The sequence below is a fragment of the Ambystoma mexicanum genome, chromosome 3p, assembly GCF_040938575.1.
Source record: "Ambystoma mexicanum isolate Mex_15411 chromosome 3p, UKY_AmexF1_1, whole genome shotgun sequence".
Taxonomy (NCBI): Eukaryota; Metazoa; Chordata; class Amphibia; order Caudata; family Ambystomatidae; genus Ambystoma; species Ambystoma mexicanum.
Window position 1 is genome coordinate 1,045,527,067 of NC_090925.1, and position 25,295 is coordinate 1,045,552,361.

The 25,295-nt window shown below is 44.1% G+C and overlaps 1 protein-coding gene across 1 annotated transcript in view; it reads right to left on the reverse strand.

The window, feature by feature from the left end:
* The window catches only part of LOC138579689 (BPI fold-containing family C protein-like), a 56,077-nt gene that overhangs the window by 24,823 nt on the left and 5,959 nt on the right, over positions 1 to 25,295 (reverse strand). The window contains exons 2-5 of the mRNA XM_069649929.1: positions 16,776 to 16,923; positions 15,825 to 15,933; positions 14,248 to 14,376; positions 2,114 to 2,269 (exon numbers count right to left, since the gene is read on the reverse strand). Coding sequence (XP_069506030.1) covers positions 2,114 to 2,269; positions 14,248 to 14,376; positions 15,825 to 15,933; positions 16,776 to 16,881 — 500 coding nt within the window. The 5' untranslated portion in view covers positions 16,882 to 16,923. The remainder of the gene's footprint in view (positions 1 to 2,113; positions 2,270 to 14,247; positions 14,377 to 15,824; positions 15,934 to 16,775; positions 16,924 to 25,295) is intronic.

Here is a 25,295-nt window from a genome sequence, read left to right on the forward strand (position 1 = left end):
CACAACCTTTTGCTTTAGACTCCTTGCATGGTGTGTCACGAGAGTGTGTTTATAGAAAGTACTGAACCAGAACTGGGCAAAATGCCCTAAAGGATAAAGCGGAGGACTATGGGGGGTAACACCTGGATTGTGCACTTCTCCCCATTCTTGCCAACATCCTTGCCATTCTGCACAGCCCTGTCATTCTGCCTGGGAACCTATGAGGACACTGACTGCTATAACATGATGCTACAGATCTATACGGGTCTTAGGGTTTATGGATTCATGAAGCTGAGGTTTAAAAATATCATTTTAACAAATTCGTTTTTTCGCCTGATATTTCCTTGTATGGAGATCCCTGAAAATCCCCCCTTAAATTCCCTTTGCAATCCACATTACCTTTTCTTCACCCCCTCTTTTGTTTCTTTTTTTGTTTATGTCTCTTCATTACATTTTTATGAACATGTGTTACAAGCACACATTTCATTAGCATACATTTGTTAAAAACAGTCTCCTGATAATCATTCTCTTCGTTGAGTGACTTGAATACATCTTCACGAATCTCTTACCTTTAACTGAGTATCTCTATTATTGATAGCCAAATTGTTTTTGGACAATCTGAATTTTGGACACAATCTGATTATTGTGCATTTTCAGAACACACTCAGTTTTGTAAAACTGCCTATAAAGTGACTTGTAAACACACATCTTTAAACACTGAATTGTTTAATGTCCAAAAGGAATTGGATGCATATACTAAACCACTGCCTGGTAAAACACATAAATTCACTATCTACATGTTAAAATCTTCTAAAAAATACTTTACCAATTTGCAGTGTGAAAAATGATATGAGCATTTGTAAAGCACTCAACCGTATAAATTGTAAGTGTAATTGGTTATTTATAACATGCTTAATACCCAGAGGTTTTCTAAGCATGGACCCGGGGATCGAACTTGTGTTGCTCAAAATCGTCTTGCTTCCAAGGCGAGCGTGTTTCCCCTGAGCCATCCTCCCTAAAGGTGCAGTTGATACACAGAATGAAAAATCAACAGAGGACAGTGCAGGGATCAAATTCAACAGAAAGTAGGGGAAATATTGGGTCCCTAATGCCCCCACCTTCCCCTTATTTTTTTTTTAAAATGTGTAGTTTTTGAGGACTTTCTGAAACTGATGAAGAGAGTCAAAGGCTCTAATTTCTCAAGGAAGGCTGTTTTAAAGTCTGGGCCCATAAACGGCAAACCTTCTATGGCCCCTGAAAATACAGGCGGAGGATGGAATTATCAACAGCAGTTGGTGCCCTGAATCTAGCTTCCTTGTTGGTTGATACCAGCTGATGTTGTCCCCCAAATAAGACGGGGCAAGTCTGTTACAATATTTCTATATCAGACAGGCCACTTGGAAATCGATTCTATCCTCCGCAGCCTGCAAATGAAGGGTCCGGCGGGAGGTGGAAACATGGGAGGACTTACCCAGCCTGCAGACCAATTTTATGGTGGCATGTTGTGCTTTTTGCAACCTTTGCTGCTGTTTGGCCGGAATACCAGCAATAAGGCTGTTGCAATAATCCAGGTTTGAACTCACCAATTCTCCAACTACAACCACATGGTCATAACCTGGAACAAGCGGCAGGACTTGCCATAGTAGAGGCAGTGAATTGACAAGACTTAGAAATCAGAGGGTCAACTGTGAGGGTCGCTAAATAAAACGAGGCAATCATATGGTATTCTACTGATGTCACTGTGTCATACATCTCTCTGCAAAAAAGTACAACCTTAGCAACACACATAGTTACTCAATAAACAACTCCAGTCCATTTTACAATGAACCTATGGAAATATTCAGAGTAGCTGAGCTATCCTCCCTGTTGTCCCGGGAGGATAGCTCAGCGGCAGCGTGCGCATCTTGGAAGCAAGGCGACACGAAGCAACACAGGTTCGATCCCCGGGTCCGCGCTTAGAAACCTCTTGGTGTTTAAGCGCGTTATAAATACGTAACCAAGACAAAAAAATAAAACATAATTAGCAACTAAGAAAAACAAACAATTCTTGTAACAGCGCCTCGATGCCTGCGGGCTGTGTGAGCGCTTTATAAATGTAAAAATAAATAAATAGCTGCGATGTTCTGCTACTTACTGCATTCTGCCATTCAGCTCGACCCCAACGTCTCTGACATCTGATTGGCATTTGCCAATGGTGATGGATGGGACCCCGGTGCTGCTCTGTGTGACATTGAGATCCGCTCTGACGGAAATTCCCTGCAGCGTCATAATGCTGGATCCTTCGTCCTTGCTGCAGAGAGAGAGAGAGAGAGAGAGAGAGAGAGAGAGAGAGAGAGAGAGAGAGAGAGAGAGAGAGAGAGAGAGAGAGAGAGAGAGAAGACACATCACTGGTTGAAACACACAGCAGCAGTGGAACTTTGATTCCTTTTGGGGTCGACCCCACCATGCTTGAGCTCTGTTGCAGCTGTTGACCTAATGAACTGCTTGGGCCTGAAATGCATTGTTCGTGAAAGTTTGATCCATCTGTTTATACACATCGCTTTTGGGTTCAAAGGGATTTTACAATGTCTTATAAGGAATTGAAATGCATAGGAGTATGCTCGTCCTATTTGCATAGTCTCGACAAAAATGACAATCTAGGTGTCTCCCGGAACAAACTTCGAGAGTTACTTCTTGTACTACAAGGGCCTTGGACAGAGGCAGACTAATCGGGGCAGGGAGTTTTGCAAAAATAACTTTTTTTTTATTCTTTATACACATCATAATTTCAAATACAGATGAAAAAATACTAATAATCAAAAACTCATTTTGATCATACTTACTTTGACACATAGAACAAGTAAAGGATCAGTGGAAAGGGTCCACTACCAGAAATAAAGTGCAAGGTGCAGTGCACTATCCACTGATAAGTTGGTAGTAGAGTTTATATCCATTTATACTACCCAACAACGTTTATCCACGACATTTAAACCTTAAAAATGCCGATAAGTGTTTCCAAGTTCATGCAATACTCTACCATGTAAATGTATAAAAAAATACTCATCATTCATCATTGTGTATACAATCATTTGTCAAAAAAAAGACATGCAACACAGTCATTTGGCATGCATGCATAACATGCATCCCTAACTTTAAAGGTCCAACCCGAAGTTCACTGAGGCCTTGTGCCCTGAAAGTTCACAAAGTTTCAGGTAGTTTTGTAAGGCAGGAAAAAGTTAGGAGGAGGGTCTTGAGGATGGGAAAACAGTTCCAGAAGTTAGATAAGTGTCTATTTTAATGAATAAAACTGTCCCCAGTTTGCGCAAACAATCAAAATATTGAACAAGTTTTAAAAGTTAGGAAAACTTTTAAAGGGGGAGATAAGGTTCAGGTAAGTACAACTGTAACTCAACCCCCATACTCCGGTTTCTCTTGGGACTTGGCAGGTCTTCAGAGGGTCATCAGAGGTCATGTTTACCTCTGTTTCCTCTGGACCTTGGTGCCCAGGAGTTGCACAATCAAGCGAATCCCCGCTCAGCCACAGATGCTGCTCCAATGTGCTCCATTTTAAGAATGCAGCTCAATTGGGTGCAGGCCTCCTCTCAGCACACGACTGGATGTGGGAAGGCAGTTTCTGGCGATTGTCAACATTACTCAGTGAGAGGAGAGGACACAGTTGTTGTGGTCAGAGTCAGCCTCCTATCTTGGGGCCCTTAGATTCTGGAACGCCAACATTTCACAGAGGTAAACCCTCTTCGAGAAGCGGTGGATCCTCAAAGCAAAAACCTTGTGGCCATAGTTAATAGCCAAATGCGGTAAATGCGATAGGGCTAACAAAATGTATTGCAGAAATAGTCAAAATGCAACTGCTACCACCAGCACGTCTTTTAGGCACACCCAAAGTAACCAAACACTGCTTTGTAAGATGCATTATGCAATGATAAAGTGTTACCCACAAAATAGATAACATGTCACAAGAAAAATTAAACATAGTTTCGCCAGTGCTGACAGCCTTCAGGACTGGTCAGTTTCCCCATAACAATGAGCAAAAGTGCAGTGGAGTGCATCTGAAGGCTTCACTTCACTGTAAAAAGTTAGGACAGAGTTCAAAAATCAAAGCAAAAAGTTTGGGGCTTGATAGAATATGGAGGGAAAGTTGCTAAAAGAGAAATCTTTCCTGACAGAGTGCTCATACGTTCAGTAATGGAGTTTGAAATATTTATTGCAGACTTAAGGAAATCACAGCCAGCAAATTCCAAGGTTTTAAGTATATTAGACTATAATATAATGGCGAAGGATCAAGTACTGCACCGTCTGGACTTTAAGCAATATCATTTTAAAATATCCATATAATTGAGATCATTAATCTGTTTAATTGGAAACTAGTCCAAATTCCTTCGGTTTGAATACAGGCAACATGACGGTATTTCCACTTGATGCTACCAATTATTGGGCCCTTGTGGGGTCGAATAAGGTAATGTCCCCGCACCTCTGTCACAAAACCCCTGTAAACTAGTCCTGCTAAACAATGGCGCCTGCAGAAGCTGGCCCAATCATGCATGATCGAAGATGTTTGCCGCAACCATGGGTTTGAACAAAAAAAAGCACCCTCACCCCAAAATGTCAATGGCGGAAAATATGAGCTTCTTTATAAACGCTGTACTAACAACTCTCATTCGTTCAAGGACTCCCAGCATCCCGACTGAACGTGCAGACAGAAGATATGAGGTAGGACTCTTTGCGATATAAACAAACAGGTTAGCTTTAATGCAGATTGTAGAGATTTCACGGCTTAGGGATTGACTCGCCGGCTTACCACACTTCATGGTTTACCTTTTACAGGTATGGTATGATATGATATGATATGATATGGCATTTGTAACGCGCCTATACACAAGTGTTTCAAGGCGCGACGAGGCAGGGGGGGAACAAGGGGAGACAGACAACGATCCTACTAGGCCAGGTGTCATTCAGATCGCGCAAGTGCAAGGGTAGAGGGGTGCTGTACATGGTTAGTAGAATACAAGATAAATAATAGGGCCAGCTGGTGGCAAGTGCAAGGAAAGTGCAGTACATGGTTAGTAGAATACAAGATAAATAATAGGGCCAGCTGGTGGCAAGTGCAAGGTAAGTGCCGGGAGAAGGGGCTGTAGGATACAGAGACAGTCCTGTAGTGCAGGTAGGTAGTGCAGGGAAGAGTGGCTGGGCCAAGGACCGAGATCGGTGAGTGCTCCAGTAGCAGATTCAGTGCAGGTTCAGTGATTCTAGCAGGGGAGAGAGGGAGAGAAAGCGGAGGCAAAGAGGAGGGTTTTGAGGTGCTTCCGGAACCGGAGATGGTTCTCCTCAAGTTTCAGGGAGGCAGGAAGGCTGTTCCAGAGGGAGGCCCCTGCTGCAGAGAGAGATCTACCCCAAGCTCGTTGCTTGGAGAAGCGGCTGACCCTGAGGTAGTTGGAGGTGGACGAGCGAAGAGCTCGAGAAGGAAGATATTTCGGAAGAGAGAGTTGAAGGTATTTTGGCCCAAGGCCCCAGAAGGCCCTGTGGACAATGCAGAGGGTTTTTAACTTAATCCTCGCAGCCACTGGGAGCCAGTGTAGTGAACTATGCAGCCTCGCTAAGTAGTGGCGCACACCCCAAGTGTGAAAAGAAGCAATCACCCACTTGGTGACTAAAATGATTTGTACAGATAGTATGACAATGGGAAAATGTAGTGGGTGGTGACTAATGGGGGGGCTTGGATTTAAAATGTATTCCCTCTTTTCCATGTCTGCTTATGTTTCTCTATACAGGTTACATTATGTTACTGCCAGATTGATTCTCCTAGACTCTTAAGTTAAGTAATGGACTATAGGTAGCTGGTCAACCAATTCATTTTTGTAACTAACCGATTCATTTTTTTGCCTGACCATATTGTTGTTAGTAAGAATGTTGTGCACTTCATGGCTCCTGAAGAAAGTGTGAGTAATCTCTTATAGAAGCCACTGAAACCGGGCAACCGCTGGCAAACAGGATCTCCATTAGTGAGTGGTACAACTGCACAAATACATGTTTTTAGACCTGTTTTTAACTACAGCTAAATTAACAGATGTGAAGGAGGAGTAAAGTTGTTAGTGGTGACCCCTTCCATGCTCAACCTCTTGCTTTTTAGAAGGAGTATTTTATCTATGTGTGTATTTTGAAGTTGGCTTGAGTAAGAATGTAGAGTTAGTCCCCTGTCTATTTCCTCACACTAGATAGGCGGCGCATCATTGCATCCTAGGGCAAGACAACCTTTGAGGTTCTGTTGGAGGGATATGAGAGCTAGTTAATAGCTGACTTAAAGTAAAGGACCACTTCCCTTTTTGTGGGAAATAACATGATGTCAATCATTCTACCTGTCCGTGAAAATATTTGTGCATGTGAAAGCACCACATCTACTAGAATGCTCGACGATAGTGCAGCTGATTGTATTTGGCAAAAATTCCTTGGCCGCGTATCGCTGGCTGGTGGACTCTTACCTTTCTTGTTTTAGCATGGGAGAGGGGACCCCCTTGCCTACCCCATAGACAGTGGTGCTGCAGGGTGGGCCCTCAGGGTGGGCCGGTGCCTGTATTGGAGGTAGCTGCTGGTGTGTGTGTGTGTCGCTGCCTAGACGCTCCAGCATTCAGCATGTGAGCAGGCAAAGGTACCGGTCCCTCTCGAGAAGGAGGGAAAAAAGCAGGGGCCATGGGAGGTCCAGGAGTAGGTCCCCTTCCTACAGTTGGCATTGCTTCCCCCTTCTCCAACGGTTGTGGCAAAGGATCCACCTGGGCCTGTAACCTCCTCCACAGCTACGGTCTCCATCACTTTGTCAGCAGCTGAGCTTAAGTCTTTTACCACTGACCCTGTGAACGCTGCTATTGATGCTCGTTTCCAACTGCCTCGCCCCCACTGCCTTTGTACCCAGCCCCTGTGACACAGCCCAACCTGTGGACCCTCCAATTGCTTCTGAGTGGGATATGGGCAGGCCATTTCTCAGGAAGGAGATGGTGGAGGAAGTCATGGTCCATCTCCTCCTGAATTTAGAACTCAAGGATTCCAAGGCCCTGGCTGCGGGAGATGACGTCCAGGATGCCTACAGTATATACTTTGTGTCACCCCCCATCTGGTCTGCACTTCCTTCAGAGCATGAGAAATATTATTCTGCATGTGTTGAAGGAGCCTTAGAGGGCTGACATCCCCCATGGCTGGACCAGATTGTTTCCTTTTCAGGGGTTCAGCGCAGACTTCCCGATACTCTGAAGGTAGAATCCTTATGCCTTCTTTCTCTGGACATATCTCTGTGGCTACCCAGGATGCCTCTCCTGCTGACCCCACTGATAGGAGGGTGGAGACAGCCCTCAAGCAGGTGTAGGCAGCCTTTAACTGTGTCCCCCCGGCCAACACGTACCTCAGCTACACCTCTCAATCTCTCCTTAAGGATGTCCACCTGCTCGTCTCTCTGCCGGAGGGTGCCGACTGTGCAGACATTTTGGAAAATGCAGAAAAGGAGATTATTTTATTCTCAGAGACTTCCCATGATCTCTTCAGAGCTCTTGCACTCCAGAGTTTGTCAGAGGTACCTGTTGGGTTTCTCACAATGAATCCTCTTACTTCGCCTCTATCTCTTGGCACAGCTGCTATTTGGTTCCCTTTTGGGGGAACTGGTTAAGAAGGTACAAGATAGGAATAAAACGTCAGCTTATTTGTGACCAAAAGACTGGGCCCTGCATAGGGGGGCTACTGGTACCATTCCAGATGTGGTCTTCAGACACCCAGGTGTCTTAGAGGGATAGCTTCCAGGGCAGGGGTAACTTTAAACCAATCTCTGCCAATACTAAGGTTGTTCCTGTCCCACCACCATTCTGACTGCAGGCCAGCCCCCAGCCCAGCACTCTCCAACTCCCATTGGGGGTCACCTGTGGGCATTTGGCAGGGAGAACTATCCGACGGCTGGGTACTGGACATCGTCAGGTGGGGTTATTGCATTGAATTCCTTACATCCCCCCAGAGTTAGGACTGGTTATGACACCTTGGCCCGTGGGCCCTTTGAAAAAGCAGGCCCTTCAGAAGGGCATCAGGCAACTGCTAGCAAAGGTGGCTGTGGTCGCAGTCGCACCCTTGGAAAGAGACTTGATTGTGGTTGTGATTGTTGTTCTGGTCCAGAAGCCCTCAGGTGCATGGAGACCCATTATAGACCTCATGAGGGTGAATGTGTCAAGAACATCCCCTTTCAGATGGAGACTCTTCTGACCATCATTTCCTTTGTGGCACCAGGGGACTTTTTAACATTGGTGGACCTCGAGGACGCATGCTTCCATCTGCCTCTCCATCTGGGGCATCAGAAGTTCCTCCGCTTTGCAGTGGAAAGCCTCCTGCTGCAGTTCCATGTGCTTCCTTTGGGTTTGCGGTCGGTGCCCGGGGTGTTTACAACGGTGCTGGCCCCACATGTGGTCTTTTGCACCAGAAGGATATTTCCCTCCACCCATGCCAGGATGACTGGTTGATCCATGCTCCTTCCCAGGAATTATGTGCCCAACACACAGAGGAGGTATGCTACACCCTGGCTCAGCTGGTTTTGGCTACTAAACCTCGAACAGTTGTCTCTTTTCCCTTCTGAGGAGTTCAGGTTTTTGGGAGGTCTCTTTAGCATGGATGTGGGGTTGGCATCCATCCTCCGTCAACTCCTTCAAGCTCCAGGCTCACCGTTTGGCAATATTGAAATCCAGATGTGATCCTGCTCGTCAACGGTTGACAGTGCAGTGATACCTGGCTGCTATGGTCTTTGTCATCCCCTGGGTGAGACATCTCCTCAGACCCCTGCTAAATCACCTGTTAAACCGTTAGCAGGTGTGCTCCTACAATTACACCTACTGGGTTTGGATGTACATGCGTCTGGCCAGTCAGATGGGTTGGTGGCTGTCTGACTCAAACATCCTGACTGGGTTCCCCCTGGCTCCTTGGCTCCCGATCATTCTCATGACGGACGCCAGCCAGAAAGGCTGGGGAGCCAATTGTAACCAACATCCCAGGGTAGATGCCAATCATGGGACATCTTCAGGTCCTTCAACTGAAGGAAGCTTTCTGCGGTATGGGAAGCACTCATGTCATGGCTCCCTATCTCCAGGGGAAGGCAGTGCTGGAGCTGATGGATGCTCAGATGACCATGTCTTACATCAAGAGACAGGGGGATTCGGCCTCGATCCCTGCAAGAAGTGGCATTCCGAATCATGGACTGGACAGAATGAAAGATTCTTTCACTGAAAGCAACATACATCCCAGGAACATTGAACATCAGAGCAGAGGTTCTCAACCGCCAGTAGACCTTCTCGGTGGACTTCTCACTGCCAGTTTGAATGTTCTATGTGGTCTGCTGCCGCCTGGGCTTTCCTTCTGTCGACCTCTTTGCCACCAGCATGGACGCTATGCTCCTGTAGTACTTTTCCCTGTCATGGAGCGCGACAGCCGTAGGGGTGGATGTCATGTCAGCACCTTGCCCCTGCCTCTATGACTTCCCTTGTTTCTCTGTCCTTCAGAGGCTCATGATTCAGATAGACAGGGAATGCCCATGGATCATTCTTACTGCACCTCACCTGCTGAAGAAGGCCTGGTTTCCTCTCCTGCTGCGTTTATCGGTGTCCAGTGTCCCTCTTCCCCTCAGTCCTATCCCCCTGTGGTGGCCGTCTCTTCCAATGTCAACCCTCAAGCAACTCCATCTGATGGCCTGGCTCTTTAATGGTTAGGGCTCAAAGGGGGGACCTGTCCACCAAACAATCCTTGGTTGGCCAAGGGTCCAAGCATTCCTTCGCTCTGTTTTTCTATTCAAGACATTGGAAATCTTTCTTTAACAGGTGCAGAGAAGGATCCAGTGTAATAGGATTACCAGTAAGTAATCATAACATTACCCCCTGGTTGGTAAAGAGCAGCTCATAACCCTGCTTGGAACACCGTCTGAATTCAGTGGTAAAGACACATGTTCTGAGCAAGCTGTTGTTTCCCTGTAGCTAGCACCCACTTATTCTTTCAGATTAAAAAAGGACAAGCAAAAGTTCCTACTTGGCTGCTACCTCCTAATTTCTTGGCCACCATGAGCCCTGCTAGCTCCGCCCAACACCCAGCTGGGTCAAGGGTGGCTGTTTGGAGCCATGGCTGTGGCGTAGCATAGAGGAGCAGATTAGGTCACGCCCCTTCCACTACATCACCTGGTGGAAGACCCCCCCGAGTGGTGAAGCCCGGCTGGGTCAATGGTGGCTGTTTGGAGCCGGTTGTGCCATAGCACACAGGAGTAGATAGGGCCACGCCCCCCACCACTACATCACCTGGTGGAAGGGCCCAGAGTGGTGAAACCTGGCTGGGTCAAGAGTGGCTGTTTGGAGCCATGGCTGTGGCGTAGCACAGAGGAGCAGATTAGGTCACGCCCCTTCCAATACATCACCTGGTGGAATGCAGTGGAGTGGTGAAACCTGGCTGGGTCAAGAGTGGCTGTTTGGAGCCATGGCTGTGGCGTAGCACAGAGGAGCAGATTAGGTCACGCCCCTTCCAATACATCACCTGGTGGAAGGCAGTGGAGTGGTGAAACCTGGCTGGGTCAAGAGTGGCTGTTTGGAGCCATGGCTGTGGCGTAGCACAGAGGAGCAGATTAGGTCACGCCCCTTCCAATACATCACCTGGTGGAAGGCAGTGGAGTGGTGAAACCCGGCTGGGTCAATGGTGGCTGTTTGAAGCCGTCAGCTGTTAGGAGCCGGAGCCTGTACTGGAAGATTGAATATCCGAGTCCCGATACGAAAGATAACCGCATAATCGGAGTTAAAATCGGTTACAGCTTTACTTGTCTCATCCAGCACCGGCTCTCGCTGGAATTCCAGCTGGAACTGTGAGCAGCTGTGTGCGTGGCAGAGTGCAGGGCGAGCCCTGTTTGCTTTCTCATAGTGGTTGCTATGCTAACTGTTGCTACTTCTCACACTGAGGCCCTTTACAAATGAAGTAATTGATGTGCTTCTAATTATTTTATTTTTAATTGTTCTATTTTATTAATACTTTTAATTGTACTTGTTATTATTGCTTATATTCTGTTCTTTTGATATTTTCTTTGCAAATAATGTGTGTATAATGTTATTTTTCCCTATTTGATTGATGTGCTTAACGTTTTGTATTAAACTAAATGCACAATGAAAAAAAAATAAAAAATAAAATAAAAAATGTAGTAAAAACGAAGGACCGAATGTGTTAAAGGGACTTTTCTGGCAAATTCCATTCGTATTTGCCTTCCTTTCATTTTGGTTGCAGGTTGTTGTTCTATCTATAAACGTTGTGTGCAGTCCACAACAAGCATTTTGTCACGAAAAAAGAAACCATCAGAACCCTGTTCATTATGCTTGGTAGCCAATGGGAATAATAATGACGTAAGCGGTGGGCCCTATTCAGTGGTAACAGCCTCTCAGCCTGTGTTAATGGCCCTTTGCTTTGCAGGAGCATGTTAACTTTGGCTACTGGTTACTAACACATGGTACAGTCCACCACTTCCGGTATTATTGCCAAATTACAGATGTGTGTCTTGTTGAAACAGGAAGGAAGGCATTTTAAAACAGGCTGGACCACAATAAAGGCGTAACACCGTGTAATGCCTGTATGCCCTCATTTTGCACTCCACCCAATGCACTTCCTCTCCTAACACGTAAGTGGGACACGAAGCAGAGTTTGCAACCCTTTTGTGCTTTCCTCCTCTGTGTTGGAAGAGCACTGCACTTTACACATGCCTGAAATTTTCAATTGTAAAACGAAAGGATTTCTGTGGAATCCACCTTGAGTTAGCACCTGCTAAAGAGCAGGAGGATTGCATCGGAATCAATTAGTAAATGCCATCAACAAACGGTCATTTGCAGGCAGTGTTTATTTTGTAGTTATTCTAACCAATTATTTTCTATGCCCCATGTGGATAAATAACCGCTGCGTGTTTTTTCATACAAGTATTGCACTCACTATCCCCATTGCACTTTATAACCAGCACTGGCATTGCCAACAGTTTTGGCTTTTGTGTAGCCATGCGAAAGGCATTTGCTAAGCACTGCCACAGTGGTAGTAATTGACCATTGATGGTAGCAGCTTCAAATTGACGAGTGTAGCTGGGCATATAATAGCAGTGCCTGGCAAATGCCTAATACACAAGGTAATACTGTTAACTTGGCCAGAGCTTGATTTTAAGAGGACTTCAATTAAGGACATGCTAGTGCTTATAAATCAAGTGGCAGACTATGATATCACAGACCTGGTTACAACATTGTTATTACACCAGTACTACCTTTACAGCTCCAATTAAGTCATTAGCCTTCAGAAGCCTGCTTTAAAAGAAACTTAGCAGACACTTCCAGTGCAAAGTTTGATGGTAGGGATTGAGAAACCTTGCTCAAAGAGATCCCAGGGGGATGTGTTTTGTACAGGGATAGGTAGGAAGTTGGTGGGAATGACCATAGGGATTAGCATGGCCATGGCCATCAATGGGTGGGTAAATAACTCAACAGCACTTACAAGCTTTGTGTCCTTCCTCAAATGCCATTTCCACCTTCGTGTACTCTAATGCAATAGTTTTGGCATACAGGTGGTGCTTTGGCGCCGCATAATAGCCAAAACTCAAAATTGAGACTGAAATGTTTTGTACTGTAAAAATATTATGTAGGATTTTTAACGTAGGTGTTTTATGATTGTATAATGAAGCAATGTTGTGATAAGGACACAGGAGTCAATACTCCTATGAAAAAACCCAGATGGGGCTCATTTTGCAAGTCCCAATAAATCGTCGGCAGGGACCCGTTATGTTTAAACTTTCATGGACGTGGAACCCGGCCACCGAATGTTCCTCATTTGCATGGTAGAATGCAAAAGAGGAGAGCAAAAAGTACACACTTGCATGCTGCCGTTTGGCGTTCCGCTGTGCAAATGAAGTAAACATCACTTGCCATGTACGCATGGCAGGCAGGGTTTACAATGGATTCCTATGGATTCCGCCTGCTTTTTGCTGGTGAAAAATGGAGGCACACCATTGGAATCCACAGCATTTGTGTCGGCATGAAAACCCATGCCGGACCAAATGCTGTAGTATTTGTACAGGAGAGAGGAAGGGACCGTCAGAATCATAGGTTACGATCTGCCCCTGCTCTCTGCCATGCAAATAAAAGAAATTGAGCCACGATGCCAATCTAGTGCGTATAATCCTTATGCCAGGCTTTTATGCATTAGATTCCCATTGCAGGCTCATGGAAAATAACCTCCGTACACATCCACAGGGGCACAGAACATTAGTTGATCAGATTAAGTAAAAAGATTGTAGAACTTTTTCAGAAAAAATGCAAAAATCTGGCTCTCCACACAAGAGAATTAACAACCTGTCCTTCGGATGACTGTCTTTCCTATATTCTGCACTGAATTGAAACCGATTCACCTCATCAACCTGTACCGCCATGTAACCTGCATGTTATGCAACCTCTTGTAAACTTCCTGTAATTTAATGTATGTATTGCTGTAACCCCTCATTGTATACAACCTCTTGTAATTTATTGTAACATGTAACCAATTCTTATGCAAGCAATGAGCCTAGATGCCTCAGGGCTTGGTGCGCTCTATAAATGAACTAAATACAAAAATACAGCATCCCTCTCTTGTTTTTGGTGTTTGATGAGTAGGCTCCCATGATGAGGGGGCAAGTTGTCCCGGTGACCGCTGATATTTTGTATTGTTTACTTTTTTATCGGTGGAGTGTAAACGTAAAAGGTAACGACAATTTCTTCTGGTTTTACTGTTTTGTTTTGTGCTCTGCCTTGCAAATGTTGAAAGTGTCATGCAGGTGAGACAACAACACATTAATTGTAATCTGGCCGCCCTCTGCTTTCTATTTGCATTTAATTTCGAATGATCGCAAAATGTCTACTTCTCATCAAGAATTTTAAAAAATGCCACTATAACGGTGGATATTCAAATGATTTACTAGCAATAATTACATTTCAACAAATATCTTTGCTAATACTGCAGTTTTGAGCTAGCAGGGCATTGCTAGAAGAAAGGCAGTGTGCCTTGAGGGGTCTCCTGTAGCCACCTGAAAAGATTCCCATCTCCGAACTAAGACCAATGATTTGATTTGATTTGATTTGATTTGATTTGAACCGCGCACCACTGACCCTGAGGCTTAAGGGTGCCGACAAACAATCAACATTTAATAGATAGCCCAGATACTAGCACAACATCTAAAAGACACAGGTAAATAGAAAACATTGAGAAAGAAACAAAATCGATGGCGATACATACATTAACGAGCTGCTTATCTTCCAGTTGCAGTTAACGACCGCCATGCTGTTGCTGATGGATACTTGAATCCCTGTCCCAGGGCAAAAGGTGAGATCCACGCCAGAAGCATTGAACTGTGACATTTTTATGCTACAACAAAACAGAAACAGAACCATTAAATTAGATGGCTTTTCCGTAATGCAGGTGCATGTGACAAAAAGACCCATACCTGCAACCTATGTGTTTAGATTGATCCCAGTTTACTGATGATTAAAATAACTAGAATTAAAATGTTGAATAAACTTTGTCAGGGGATCACAGAAAATTGTCTCTATGATATATACAACACAGATTTTGTGTAGAACTATTTTGGTTTTAAACAAATTAATTATCAAATAGCACCTGGGGCGCAGCCAATCCGGTTCCGTGGATTGCGGGCTGAAACCTCTAATCTCAGCACACATTCCACGGAATCCGCCGGCTGCCTCCCATGCCGCGCAGCTGTTGTGGCGGCGGGTGCCACGGACTCACCGCCTCTCGCTTTTCCAGTCCGTCATGGTAATGAGGGCCATTACAATGGCGGCCATCTTAGCAAGGGATTTTCATTCATTGAACAGGACGCGTGCGGCTTCCTGTTCAATGAATGAAAATCCTTTTTTTTTAACACCCCGGTTTACCGCTTTGGTAACCCACGGTGCTAATGGCATTATCATCCCATTCCAAGGGCTTGAACGGGGGTAACGTCCCGGTGCCCTCGTTATAAGCTCTTGCTTCGCTCTGACCTATAACTTGGGCTACCAGACTTTTACTACCCACTCCGCTGTTTAAGCCCTTGGAACGGGGTGATTGCACCATATTGAAAAACTTTAGGCTAGTCATTGTTTTTGAATTTCCATCTTTTCACTTGCAGAACAGTTCTAGGAACAAAAGAAAATATCAAGACATGAAAAGCAGCTACACAGGGGCCATTTTGCACTGGGTGTAGTGCAAAATGGAATCTTCAAAGTGCATTTATGCTTTCATTTTGCACTCCACATATTTTTTGTCCCTTCCCAAGGCACGGGTGAACAGCAAAGCAGAGATGTCCTCTTGCGCTTTGGAAGAGCACTTGGTTTTAGGCCGACACGACCTTTTCAGGCAGGCGGGAAATCAAAAGATTCATATGGAATACACCTTGCATTTACACCTGTGGTATAGCAAGCAGATTCCATAGGAATGCATTATAAAATGCCACCTGCAAAGCATATATATTTCTCATTACGGGAAGAGCAAATGTGAAGAATATAGGTAACTAATTCTTCATATGCTCTTCACGATTACTTAATTTGCTTTTCACGATTACACTCCTCTTTCTGAGTGTTGAAAATTGCATGCAAGAGACCAGCAACAAGCAAGTGCAATTGTTGGCGGTCCCATGCGTGCAATTAGTGCTTACAGTGTGTGAACCAAATAGCGAATAAGTCAATCATAACCAGGAGACGACTCAGGTGGTGATAGTGCATGGTATACATGTCCTTTAACATTAACATGCCACCTAAACGAACATATACTGCATGGTGATTGTTTGGCAAAGGTTGTCTAGTGGCAATATTACTCACTCTGTGATATCGTAGTCCACGTCTACCGACATGGAAGTCTTGCCATGAACATCCTCAATTGGAACTGATGTCAGCCATTGCGCGAGGTGGTTATCTAAAACCACTTTAACTGTAAAAAGAACAAGCATGAATAAAACAAAATCAGCCAAACAGCCAAAGCTTCTGGATGAAGCGGATAGATTAGCTGTGTTGGTTAATAGAAGCAAAAACTGTGATTTTTCAGGCCTTAGCAAGTGGTACCAGAGCACCACCCAAGTTGACAAGGGTCCCCCCCACACACCCACTTACCTTAGTACGGTGGCGGCTAGTACCGCCGTGGCATCCGCTCCTTCCCTTTGTTTCCCACAGGCCACCATGCAAAGGGAAGAGGGGCTAACGGTATACTCAACGTATGATATAGCAATTGCATTTTATGGTAAGTGTACAGTTTTATCAGGCATAGTTTCTTCCAGCTTACCACCTATAGCAAAATCACCACTGGCGGTAAATGCATTATTGAACCCATTCATTTTGTTCTCACCATGATACACTTTGCAGAATAAAATGTTCCCAAGAACACTAGCTATTGCCGCCACACTTGATCATCTATACGCTAAGCTAAAAAGAGTACATCCATGAGTCTTTTCTTCATTTTACGTGTACCTTTAGCACTCACTATCCTTGCACATATACATAGTGTTCGTGGTTATTCAATAATTGTAATGTATCCAAGATTATACCATCCAGTAGTGGTAAAATTTTAAGTTTGCTAATTTACTTCTTTTATTAATTAGTATAGCACAACGGCTGGCTGCAGTGTATTGGACCTAATATATTGTTTTTTCTTTAATCAATTGTTTCACGTGGAGACTCCTAAGGGTGCATAATCACAGACGGCAATTACAATGCAGCTTTCAGAGTGTCGCTCTCCCGCGCATAGTGCAATAACTTGAGCAGGAAGGTTGCGCTTACCATAGGCTAGAGCTTTAGGGGAGAACTTCGCCTGCAGTCCTGGGTTGGCGTCCATGGACCATGTTGCTTGGCAACACAGGAGAGTGACGCAGAATCGGAGCAGCATCTTTCACTGTGTACGCTGTTTTTCCCTGTAAAATATAAGTCACTGACAGAAAAGAAGCATATATAAGTAATTCAGTGAAAAAATCATATCTGCAATGATTTTACCCTTCAATCAGAAGCAAGCAGAAGGCAGTTGCCTTAAGACTTAAGAAATAGGCGACGTTCATACTTGCCGGACTACTAACTTCATGACAAGCATCTTACCCCTCTATAAAGGGATCTCATTAATGGGGTATATTGGACAAATCCTAAAACAATCCATGAAATCTTTAATAGACACCTAACAACTAGGGAAAACAAAGTGGCTTTGGGATTAAGACATTCAAGCCCCCTGAGCTTTTTCCTACCAAAGACAGCCATTTTGTTTAGCTTTGTGTTTACTTGCTAATCATTCCTCACATGCACACAATATAGAATGAAAGCTGTAGGGCTGTCAAGGCCAAAGGATTTCTAACTGTATGCTTTCATAGAATGTTCCCTAATTCTTCGAATGTATACTTCATGAGCCTGTCTGTGGCCGGCAAGTCAATACTTTTTCTAGAGGTTGTGTGTTACTCGAAGAACCTTATTCTGTGTATGTTGAAATCTATATCAGACATTATAAACATCTTAGACATTTTAGACAGTGCTTGTTATTGTGACTTGTCAAGTGCATTCCTCGCAATGCCATGGGCTGATGTTGTATGATAGAAAAGCAACAAGCAGAGCACTGAGATGAATATGTTCTACCTTCGCTGTCATTTTGATATTCTGACTGAATGGCAATTTTGAGGGAAATGTCAACTCCTGAAGTTGAATTATGGACTCAAGAACTCCGGCTGCACAAAAATTATCCGTCCTAGGTTCAGTCGTTAAAGGCAAGCATTTGTGCCTTATTTCCATCACAATAGACACCCGCTTGACCGTGCAAGAAACTCCTTCATAAAAGATCTGCTCCCAGAATAATGGTGCACGTTGCAAAGAGGCTGGGTAACAACTTAGGGTCAGATTCATGGAATTTCTTGCACAGTTCAAAGTGACTTGGCACTGCCGGCACACACCCCGATACATGGAACTGTGCAAAGTGTATTTGCGCAGTGCAAAGTCAGTACAAAGTCGTTTTAGCAGTACAAATTTGCAGACCCCAAACTCTCACAAATCCTGCTCTCGTAACCTACCCACATGTTCCGCAGCCTCTACTCGAGCTATGTCTGGGGTGGTTGCTTGCCACTGTACCCCCTAAACATACCATTTTAAGAATGTATTAGTTTTATGATCCCTACTGCATTCATTGTTTCTCTTTATGTATTATTTAATTGTTGTATTCTCAAAAAAACTTCAGTACACATTTTATTTTCACTAAGCACCTTTTTGTGACATGGTGTAGTTTATAACAAGGCCACTGATCATCTTTGATATGTTGTAAATTACACTTTAACTGCTACAGACCTTCCATTTACATTGTAACACAGTAATAATATCATATGTGATGTCATTTCTGATGTCATCTTTGATGTCCTGGGTGTTAGTGGTGCATGGCGGTGGCATGAGTTATGATTGCATAGCTTACCATAACTGGCAAATTTCTTGGTTTTTTCGATTTTACTTGTAACCAAAACGTCCCTTTAACAACAATGTTTCACTGCATCTATATATGCACAGAAACTCAATGCAGTAATCACTGTATGATAAACTCAGTGTTTCATCTAATATGTGATCTAATGCTCTTTGTAGTCTTTGTAGTACAACTGAAGATCCACTTCTGGCCGATTCCCTAAAAGGGTTAGGAAGCAACTTCAGGGCTTCTCGCCACAGCTTCCATGGGTAGGAAGAATCGCCAGGCCTTACACATTGGTGAGTGTCGGGGACCCATCCATATCCCCCATCCAGGGCTTCCCAAACACTTCCACATTGTTTGCTGTGTCCTTCCTTCCCCTGCCCTTGAGCCTCCCTCGCGCCCTCACTCTGTCCACTCCCATGCCTCATGATTGGTTGTTAGAGTCGATTAGCTAACCCAGGTCCATAACCTCTCAGACCATGCCAGGGAAATCCTTCCTTCCCTCGCTGGAGCTGCCAGGGCTAGGATGCATCTCCAGGCCTTCACCCCTCAGCTTCCATGGGTAGAAAGCATCGCCAGGCCTTCACCCCTCAGCTTCCATGGGTAGAAAGCATCGCCAGGCCTGATACTTTGGTGAGTGTCAGGGACCCGTCCTTCTGCCACCACCCAGAGCTTTCCAAATGCTTCTGCTTTGTTTGCCATGCCCTGCCTTCCCCTCCCCTTGGGCCACCCTCGCTGCCTCCTTCTGCCCTCCCTCCTGACTCATGATTGGCTTTTAGAAATAGTCAGCTGATACAGGTCCACAATCTCTTAAGTGAATCCCCAGGGCAGCCTTAGCAAAGGGCTCAGGCAAAGGGCGCCTTAATTTGGGCGCGTACCATCCCTGTTTGCCTGTGCACCCTACCCCCACCTGCCACCACGCCTTCTGCACCACGCTAATTCCAGGTAAGGGACGTCTTCAAAGATTCTTTCCACTGGGGTTGCTGCTACACTGGTATTATGGTTCTCAGAGGGTTCCAGGTTTAGCTTTGATTAACTCAAGCTGGCTATTGTTTATATCCGGCCACCCATACATCATCCCGCAGAATTCAAGAATTGTAAGTCTGCTACTCTAATCCACCTATTGTTGTGTTCTGGTCAGACTTTGTGGTGTTGGATTTGCATTCTCTTCCCATAGGTTCAGGGGTGTGGGTTTCCCACTTGAACGTTGCTACTGTTTTACATTGCCTTATTTTTTCTTCCAATAGGGTCCAGGGTGTAGGTTTTGCACTGGAACTCTGCTATTGGCTTGCATTAGCACACTTGCATTTTTTTCTTCCAATAGAGTCCAGGGCGTGCATTTCCTGCTTTGAATATTGCCCCTGCATTGCATTGTCACACTTGCATTTTCTTCCCACAGGTGTGTGTTTCCCATTTGAATCTTGATACTGTTTTGCAGTATCAGGCCTGCACTTGGCCTCCGATAGGTTTCGAGGAGTGGGTCTCCAGCTTTGATGTTTGCGACTGTTTTGCATTACTGCACTTGCATATCTTCCAACTAAAGTTTTCCGGGTATGATTTTGTTGTTGTGAATTGCATATCTAACTATGTGTCAGTCTTTCTTAACCGGAACATCATGCACTACATCACACGGAATAAAGCTCGTCCACCCACCTCCATTAATCTGCAACAGACACTGCTCGACCACACCCACCCAAAACACACATCACCACCGCTGAGTCGCATGCTAATTTAAGTCCTGCCATTGCCATAATCTAACTCTTTTGACTCTCCTGTCTTACTTGTCATTTTGTAAGAGCACCTGTTCTCTCAACTGATAATTATGGGCTGCCGTTAAGGAGACACTCCCTGCCTATCTTTGTGCTGCCAAAGAATGACAGACATGCATTTGGAACTCCTTTCACCACCTCTCAAATATCTGACTAAGGTCTTTCCGAAGTACGGTCATCCCCACAACACTTCAAGTCCATACCTATGGCAGTAGGCGCTATACAAATGCCATGTAACATAAGATTTTATCTCATGCCGGGGAAAGACCTGTTGATATAAATGTAATGGAGCATCAAACCTGGCATTCCTTCTCTTGAAGAAACGTATAAATAGGTTGGCTTAGAATGTGAAAATCTGAACCCCCAATAAACTGTGGGTCAAACATAAATAGAATCTGCCAAGAAATTAACGAAGCCATCTCAATCATCTCAGCCACGTTCCAAGGGTGCTAATGATACTTTTTAAGTATGGCTTGTATCTAGTACAGTCGTTTTGCGACTGAGTCCTAAAAAACAATAGCAGGTGGGCAGGCAGGTGGGATAGATTTGATAAAGTGTAGAAATGGGAACTGTTTCATATTTGTTTCTAAAATGATGACGTTAAAAGATTTCTAGTGGAAGGGAATTCCATGTGTGGGCCCGTCGGTAGGAAAGGGGGTCAGTTAAATTGTTTGAGTTCACAGCATTGTGGGCAGGGCGGCCATTTTGCAGTCAGTCGATGAAGTAAGAACTTGGACATTGGTTGCTCTGTTTATTAAGTGGCCTCCAATACATGTCTCTAGGTGCGGGGTAACCAATAAAGAGACCACAACGCTTCATTAGCTGTGCAGTATCCTGAATGGTTATTTTATTTATTTGTATTCATTAATAATAAATATAATCCAGCTGACTAAGGCTTTTTATACACGAGTAAAAGCAATACACACCAGTGACACAACATACACTTTCAAATATACACATCTTATCATGAGTCCTCTACATAACATACAAGTTAGAATACATCTATTTTCCTAACAGAGAGAGAACTCCATGATGGCAATTCTAACTGATTACAGCCCAAAACGTATCATCCTAGCCACCCATTCAGCTTAAGGGCAGATGCAACTGAGGTTCACATAGAAGTACCACATATTCCTTCTCTTTGAGTAGTATATCCGTGGCATATTTACTAAGCTTTCTATTTAGGTCTAACCATTCACTAAAACAAGTATTCATTTAGTTTAAAGATTAAAGGGAACCTGTTCAGACTGCAAAACGGTGACACGGGGTTTTATAGATTCTCCATTCGGCGATTCATGTCTTGTTCCAACTTGCCGAACGTGCCCATCCCCGTTACCAACCCTGCTACAAGTCTAGCAGCACGCAACATTGGTTGGAATATAATGAGGTAATAACCGGTGAGCCCTAATTGTGATGTTTTTAATTGTATCCTCCTGTTGGGTTCAGTAACAGATCATAATGCACAATAAGACATGCACATTCAAAGTCCTATGTCCATTCAAGGCATAAATAACATTTAGGACAAACTGTAAGATTGCATAGCATCTATGGTTTTACATATGTAAAGCATACTAAGACTGTTCTTTAGCAGACCTGCTATGCATTAAGCGCACCATGTGTGCGCTTCATGGAAAATACATGTGGGTTTTTTTTTTGGGGGGGGGCATAAGTTTATTGCCAAAGTGGGTGGGAGTAGAGAGTATAAACTCTCCACTAATCTCAATGTGACAAGAGCGTGACATGCGTTGGCAGTAACTGTTTATACTCAGTCCCAGAACTTGGACGACAAATATAGACAGGGAGGAGTCCGAAAAGAGAAACCAGCTCACACCTGTCACAATTGTGCTGCTGGGAATCTGTCTCGGTGGAGGATATGCACAACACTGCAGGACCCCATCAACGCAAACACAATGTGGCAGGCAGAACCAACAAATACTATAAGCCTTTTAAACATTTCCCACATGAAATGATGGTCTCGACTTCCAGTCTAACTAAGAAATGACAGTATAACCTGCAACTTCCTGCAGACTTACATTGCAACCTGACTTAATTCTAAACTGACACATCCGTCAATATCAGAATGGGGCATTCATATCGTGTGTGTGTGGTGTCAGTTTCTATGAAAGTCAAAGGCTTCTCCATCAGTCTTGCTAAACAACACCGTGGAAGGCTTAAAGTCTGCATGCTGACATTGATATCAGGGTGACAGCAGCGTAGTCCCTGAGGCGGTTGGAAGTCGTTAAGCCTTCCAGCAGCCAGAGAGAACGGTGCCTGCTTTCCTGGAGAAAAATGGGGAAGCTCCTGCTTCTCCAATGCCAAGTGGAATTGGTGGAATTACCACACAGGCGAAGAAGGATCTTTTGGCCTATTTTAATGAAAGGAGGCAGAGCAATTTGGGGACTGTTATGAGCACCAGTCTAGAACCTTCACAGACACCGTGAAAAATAGGCTCCTTCAACCACACATATTGTTACGTCTTCTCCTTGCATTACTGCCTTCCTTGTAGTATAGCTGTTTGTGTTAACCGACACCTTACAGACAGTAGCTCTAGTAGGACCTGGTGTACAATAGCAGTATTGCCTATATCAGAGGGACTTTCGAAGACAGGAGTAGGGTATGAACTCGGCCAGGGCTCCAGGACCATCCCACCTTGTTCCCCTCTTAGAAAATACCTGGGATCCCTCCTAAACAATTATTACATATGTAGCAATGTCTAGACAGGAAGAGATCTACCAAGAGGAAGAAGAAGAAACACTCAGCGAATCTTGAATTGTTGAAGCATAGCGCAATGTTGACATTGATCTGCGTAGTCAAAAAGAAATCCACTAAGTCAAAAGAAGTTGAACTATTCCTGAATCCTGAAGGATTGAGGTATACATAATTGCAGAATACCTACCATGATTCCTCGTGTCACATATTGGGATGAGCACCAACAAGCAATGATGAATTACATGCATACCTTGAGTCATGAGCAATTCCATACATTGCATCGAGAGTTGATAAACATTCATTGAATTTTTTAAAAGGAGTAACAAATATGTAGGCACATTTTTGCTTGATGCCTTAAGTCGCTGTACGTGTTGCAAGAACACCAAATTAAGCGGAAGTCGAAGGGCTTCAGGGAAGAAGCACAATATTTGAGCTTTTTATCCACTTCCCTATCTTCTATTGAGATAGAATCGGAAAATGTTTACCATTGGTGGAAGGTCTCAGATCTTTTGATTAAATATTTTATTGTCATACTTACATTAAAAAATGACCTAAATTCTTATTGAAGCTAATTATTTAGCTCAGGAAAGCAGTTATATCCACGTATTAATTTATTTTGGAGTAGAAAAGTTAGGAATCTAGGAATGGGATTCATTGAAAAGCTGTCATTTTGGAAGTTTGTCTTACTTCAGTTATTATCAATAACTGTGTATTGCCTATTCAGTATCTGGATTGCTCTATACTGAAGTAATTCAGTTCATTTTGTACTGCAAAAATGACTTTGCACTGCAAAAATACTCTTTGCACAGTTCCATAAATCAGGGTTTGTGTCGGCAGTGCAAAGTCACTTTTCAGCAGTGCAAAAAAAAAAACTCCATGAAACGGGCCCTAAGTCTAACTTGCTGTATTAGAAAGAAACACATTCCCAACTCATCCACATTTTCTTAAGGTTGCGGGTTGACTATGTTTCCCAATGTTTTAACCAGACAAACATGACACTTCTTTACTGGTTCCATGTCTTAAAATCGTGACAAAAATGACTGTGGATACAAAATATAGCGGTAAAAATGGAGGACACCTCAGCAACCCCGTTCCCCTTAAATGGTAAAATGGGGACACCTTTACCGGGTCAAACCACAATTTATTTTACCGGCAACATTTTTGCCACGATTTTATTACCTGATACCTTCTTTATCATATGCTATTTGGTACCCGAGTAAAAATACTTGACAAATAAGGTTCAAAGTCCACTCTTTTCCCCAGACAATGGCCCTACACACATGTAATAAACAGGTACTTCCCTCTGAATTAATTTGACATACAAGACATTATACTTGTCTCACTGTTTTTAACAGGCACGTTGATCTTTCAAACAGGGGTGTTGCTAGGTCTGGAAAAGATCTGGGGCTACGCTAATGTCGGAACTCGGGGCTAGGTAGCCTTTTGGTTGTAGCCCCTGAGATTCTATCTGGGGCTACAACCAAAAGACCTGGGGCTATAGCCCCCTAAGCCAGCCCCTAGCAACGCCTCTGCTTTCAAAGTTACTTTGCCTGTGTCTTTCTCACTTGCCCTTCTGTAAGCAGCATTCAATGTATAGGACCAGTCCCACCAATATCTAAAAGGATGCAGGTCATACGATTCTTGCAGGATCCGCTCTATTGCAACTTCTCATAAGCAGGGTCTATTGAGCTCACCGTTCCCATGTATTGGCAGAACCCAGCTGCGAGGCCTGCAAAGGCCTAGCAATGATGTGATGATGTGATATCCAAACTAAAAGACGTTTGAAAGACTCTAAATATATGCATATCAGCACCCGGGTCCACGATAAGGCGGTCCTTGATAGATTACATACTGTAAACCCAACTTTCACACAATGTGAAAAAGAAATGTGGGGGATAAAGGTATATTCAGCCACACGTGTCCAGGATTTGTTTGGAATTTCTTAAGTCCCCAGGTATATAGCAAAATGTAAACCAGCCAGGGCTTCCTCCACTGAAAGTCTCAGTCAGTTGCCCAAAGAGGTTCTTCATTGAATCTCTCACACCAAACCATGAACCCTGATTTGATGATCCCTATAGCTGATCAATGGAAAGTCACCTTTCTGTTTGTTATGGGTAGAATACACGGGGATGCAGAGGGAAATGTCACCACTGGGAGAATCTGGCAGAAGACAAAAGCAAGGACTTGAACATCTCTGCCAACCAGACACTGTCACCACCAAGTGCCAAAACGTTGCGATGCAGCCTTTGACAAGCTGCTTACATAGTGAGTGATGGCTAACAACGGCAAAGCACATATATGAAAGGAGAATGTCTGAGTAGTACTATTCCTTCGCACCATACAAGGACATGAACATAAAAAAGCAGACATCTTGGAAATAGCAGGGGACGCAATCACTAA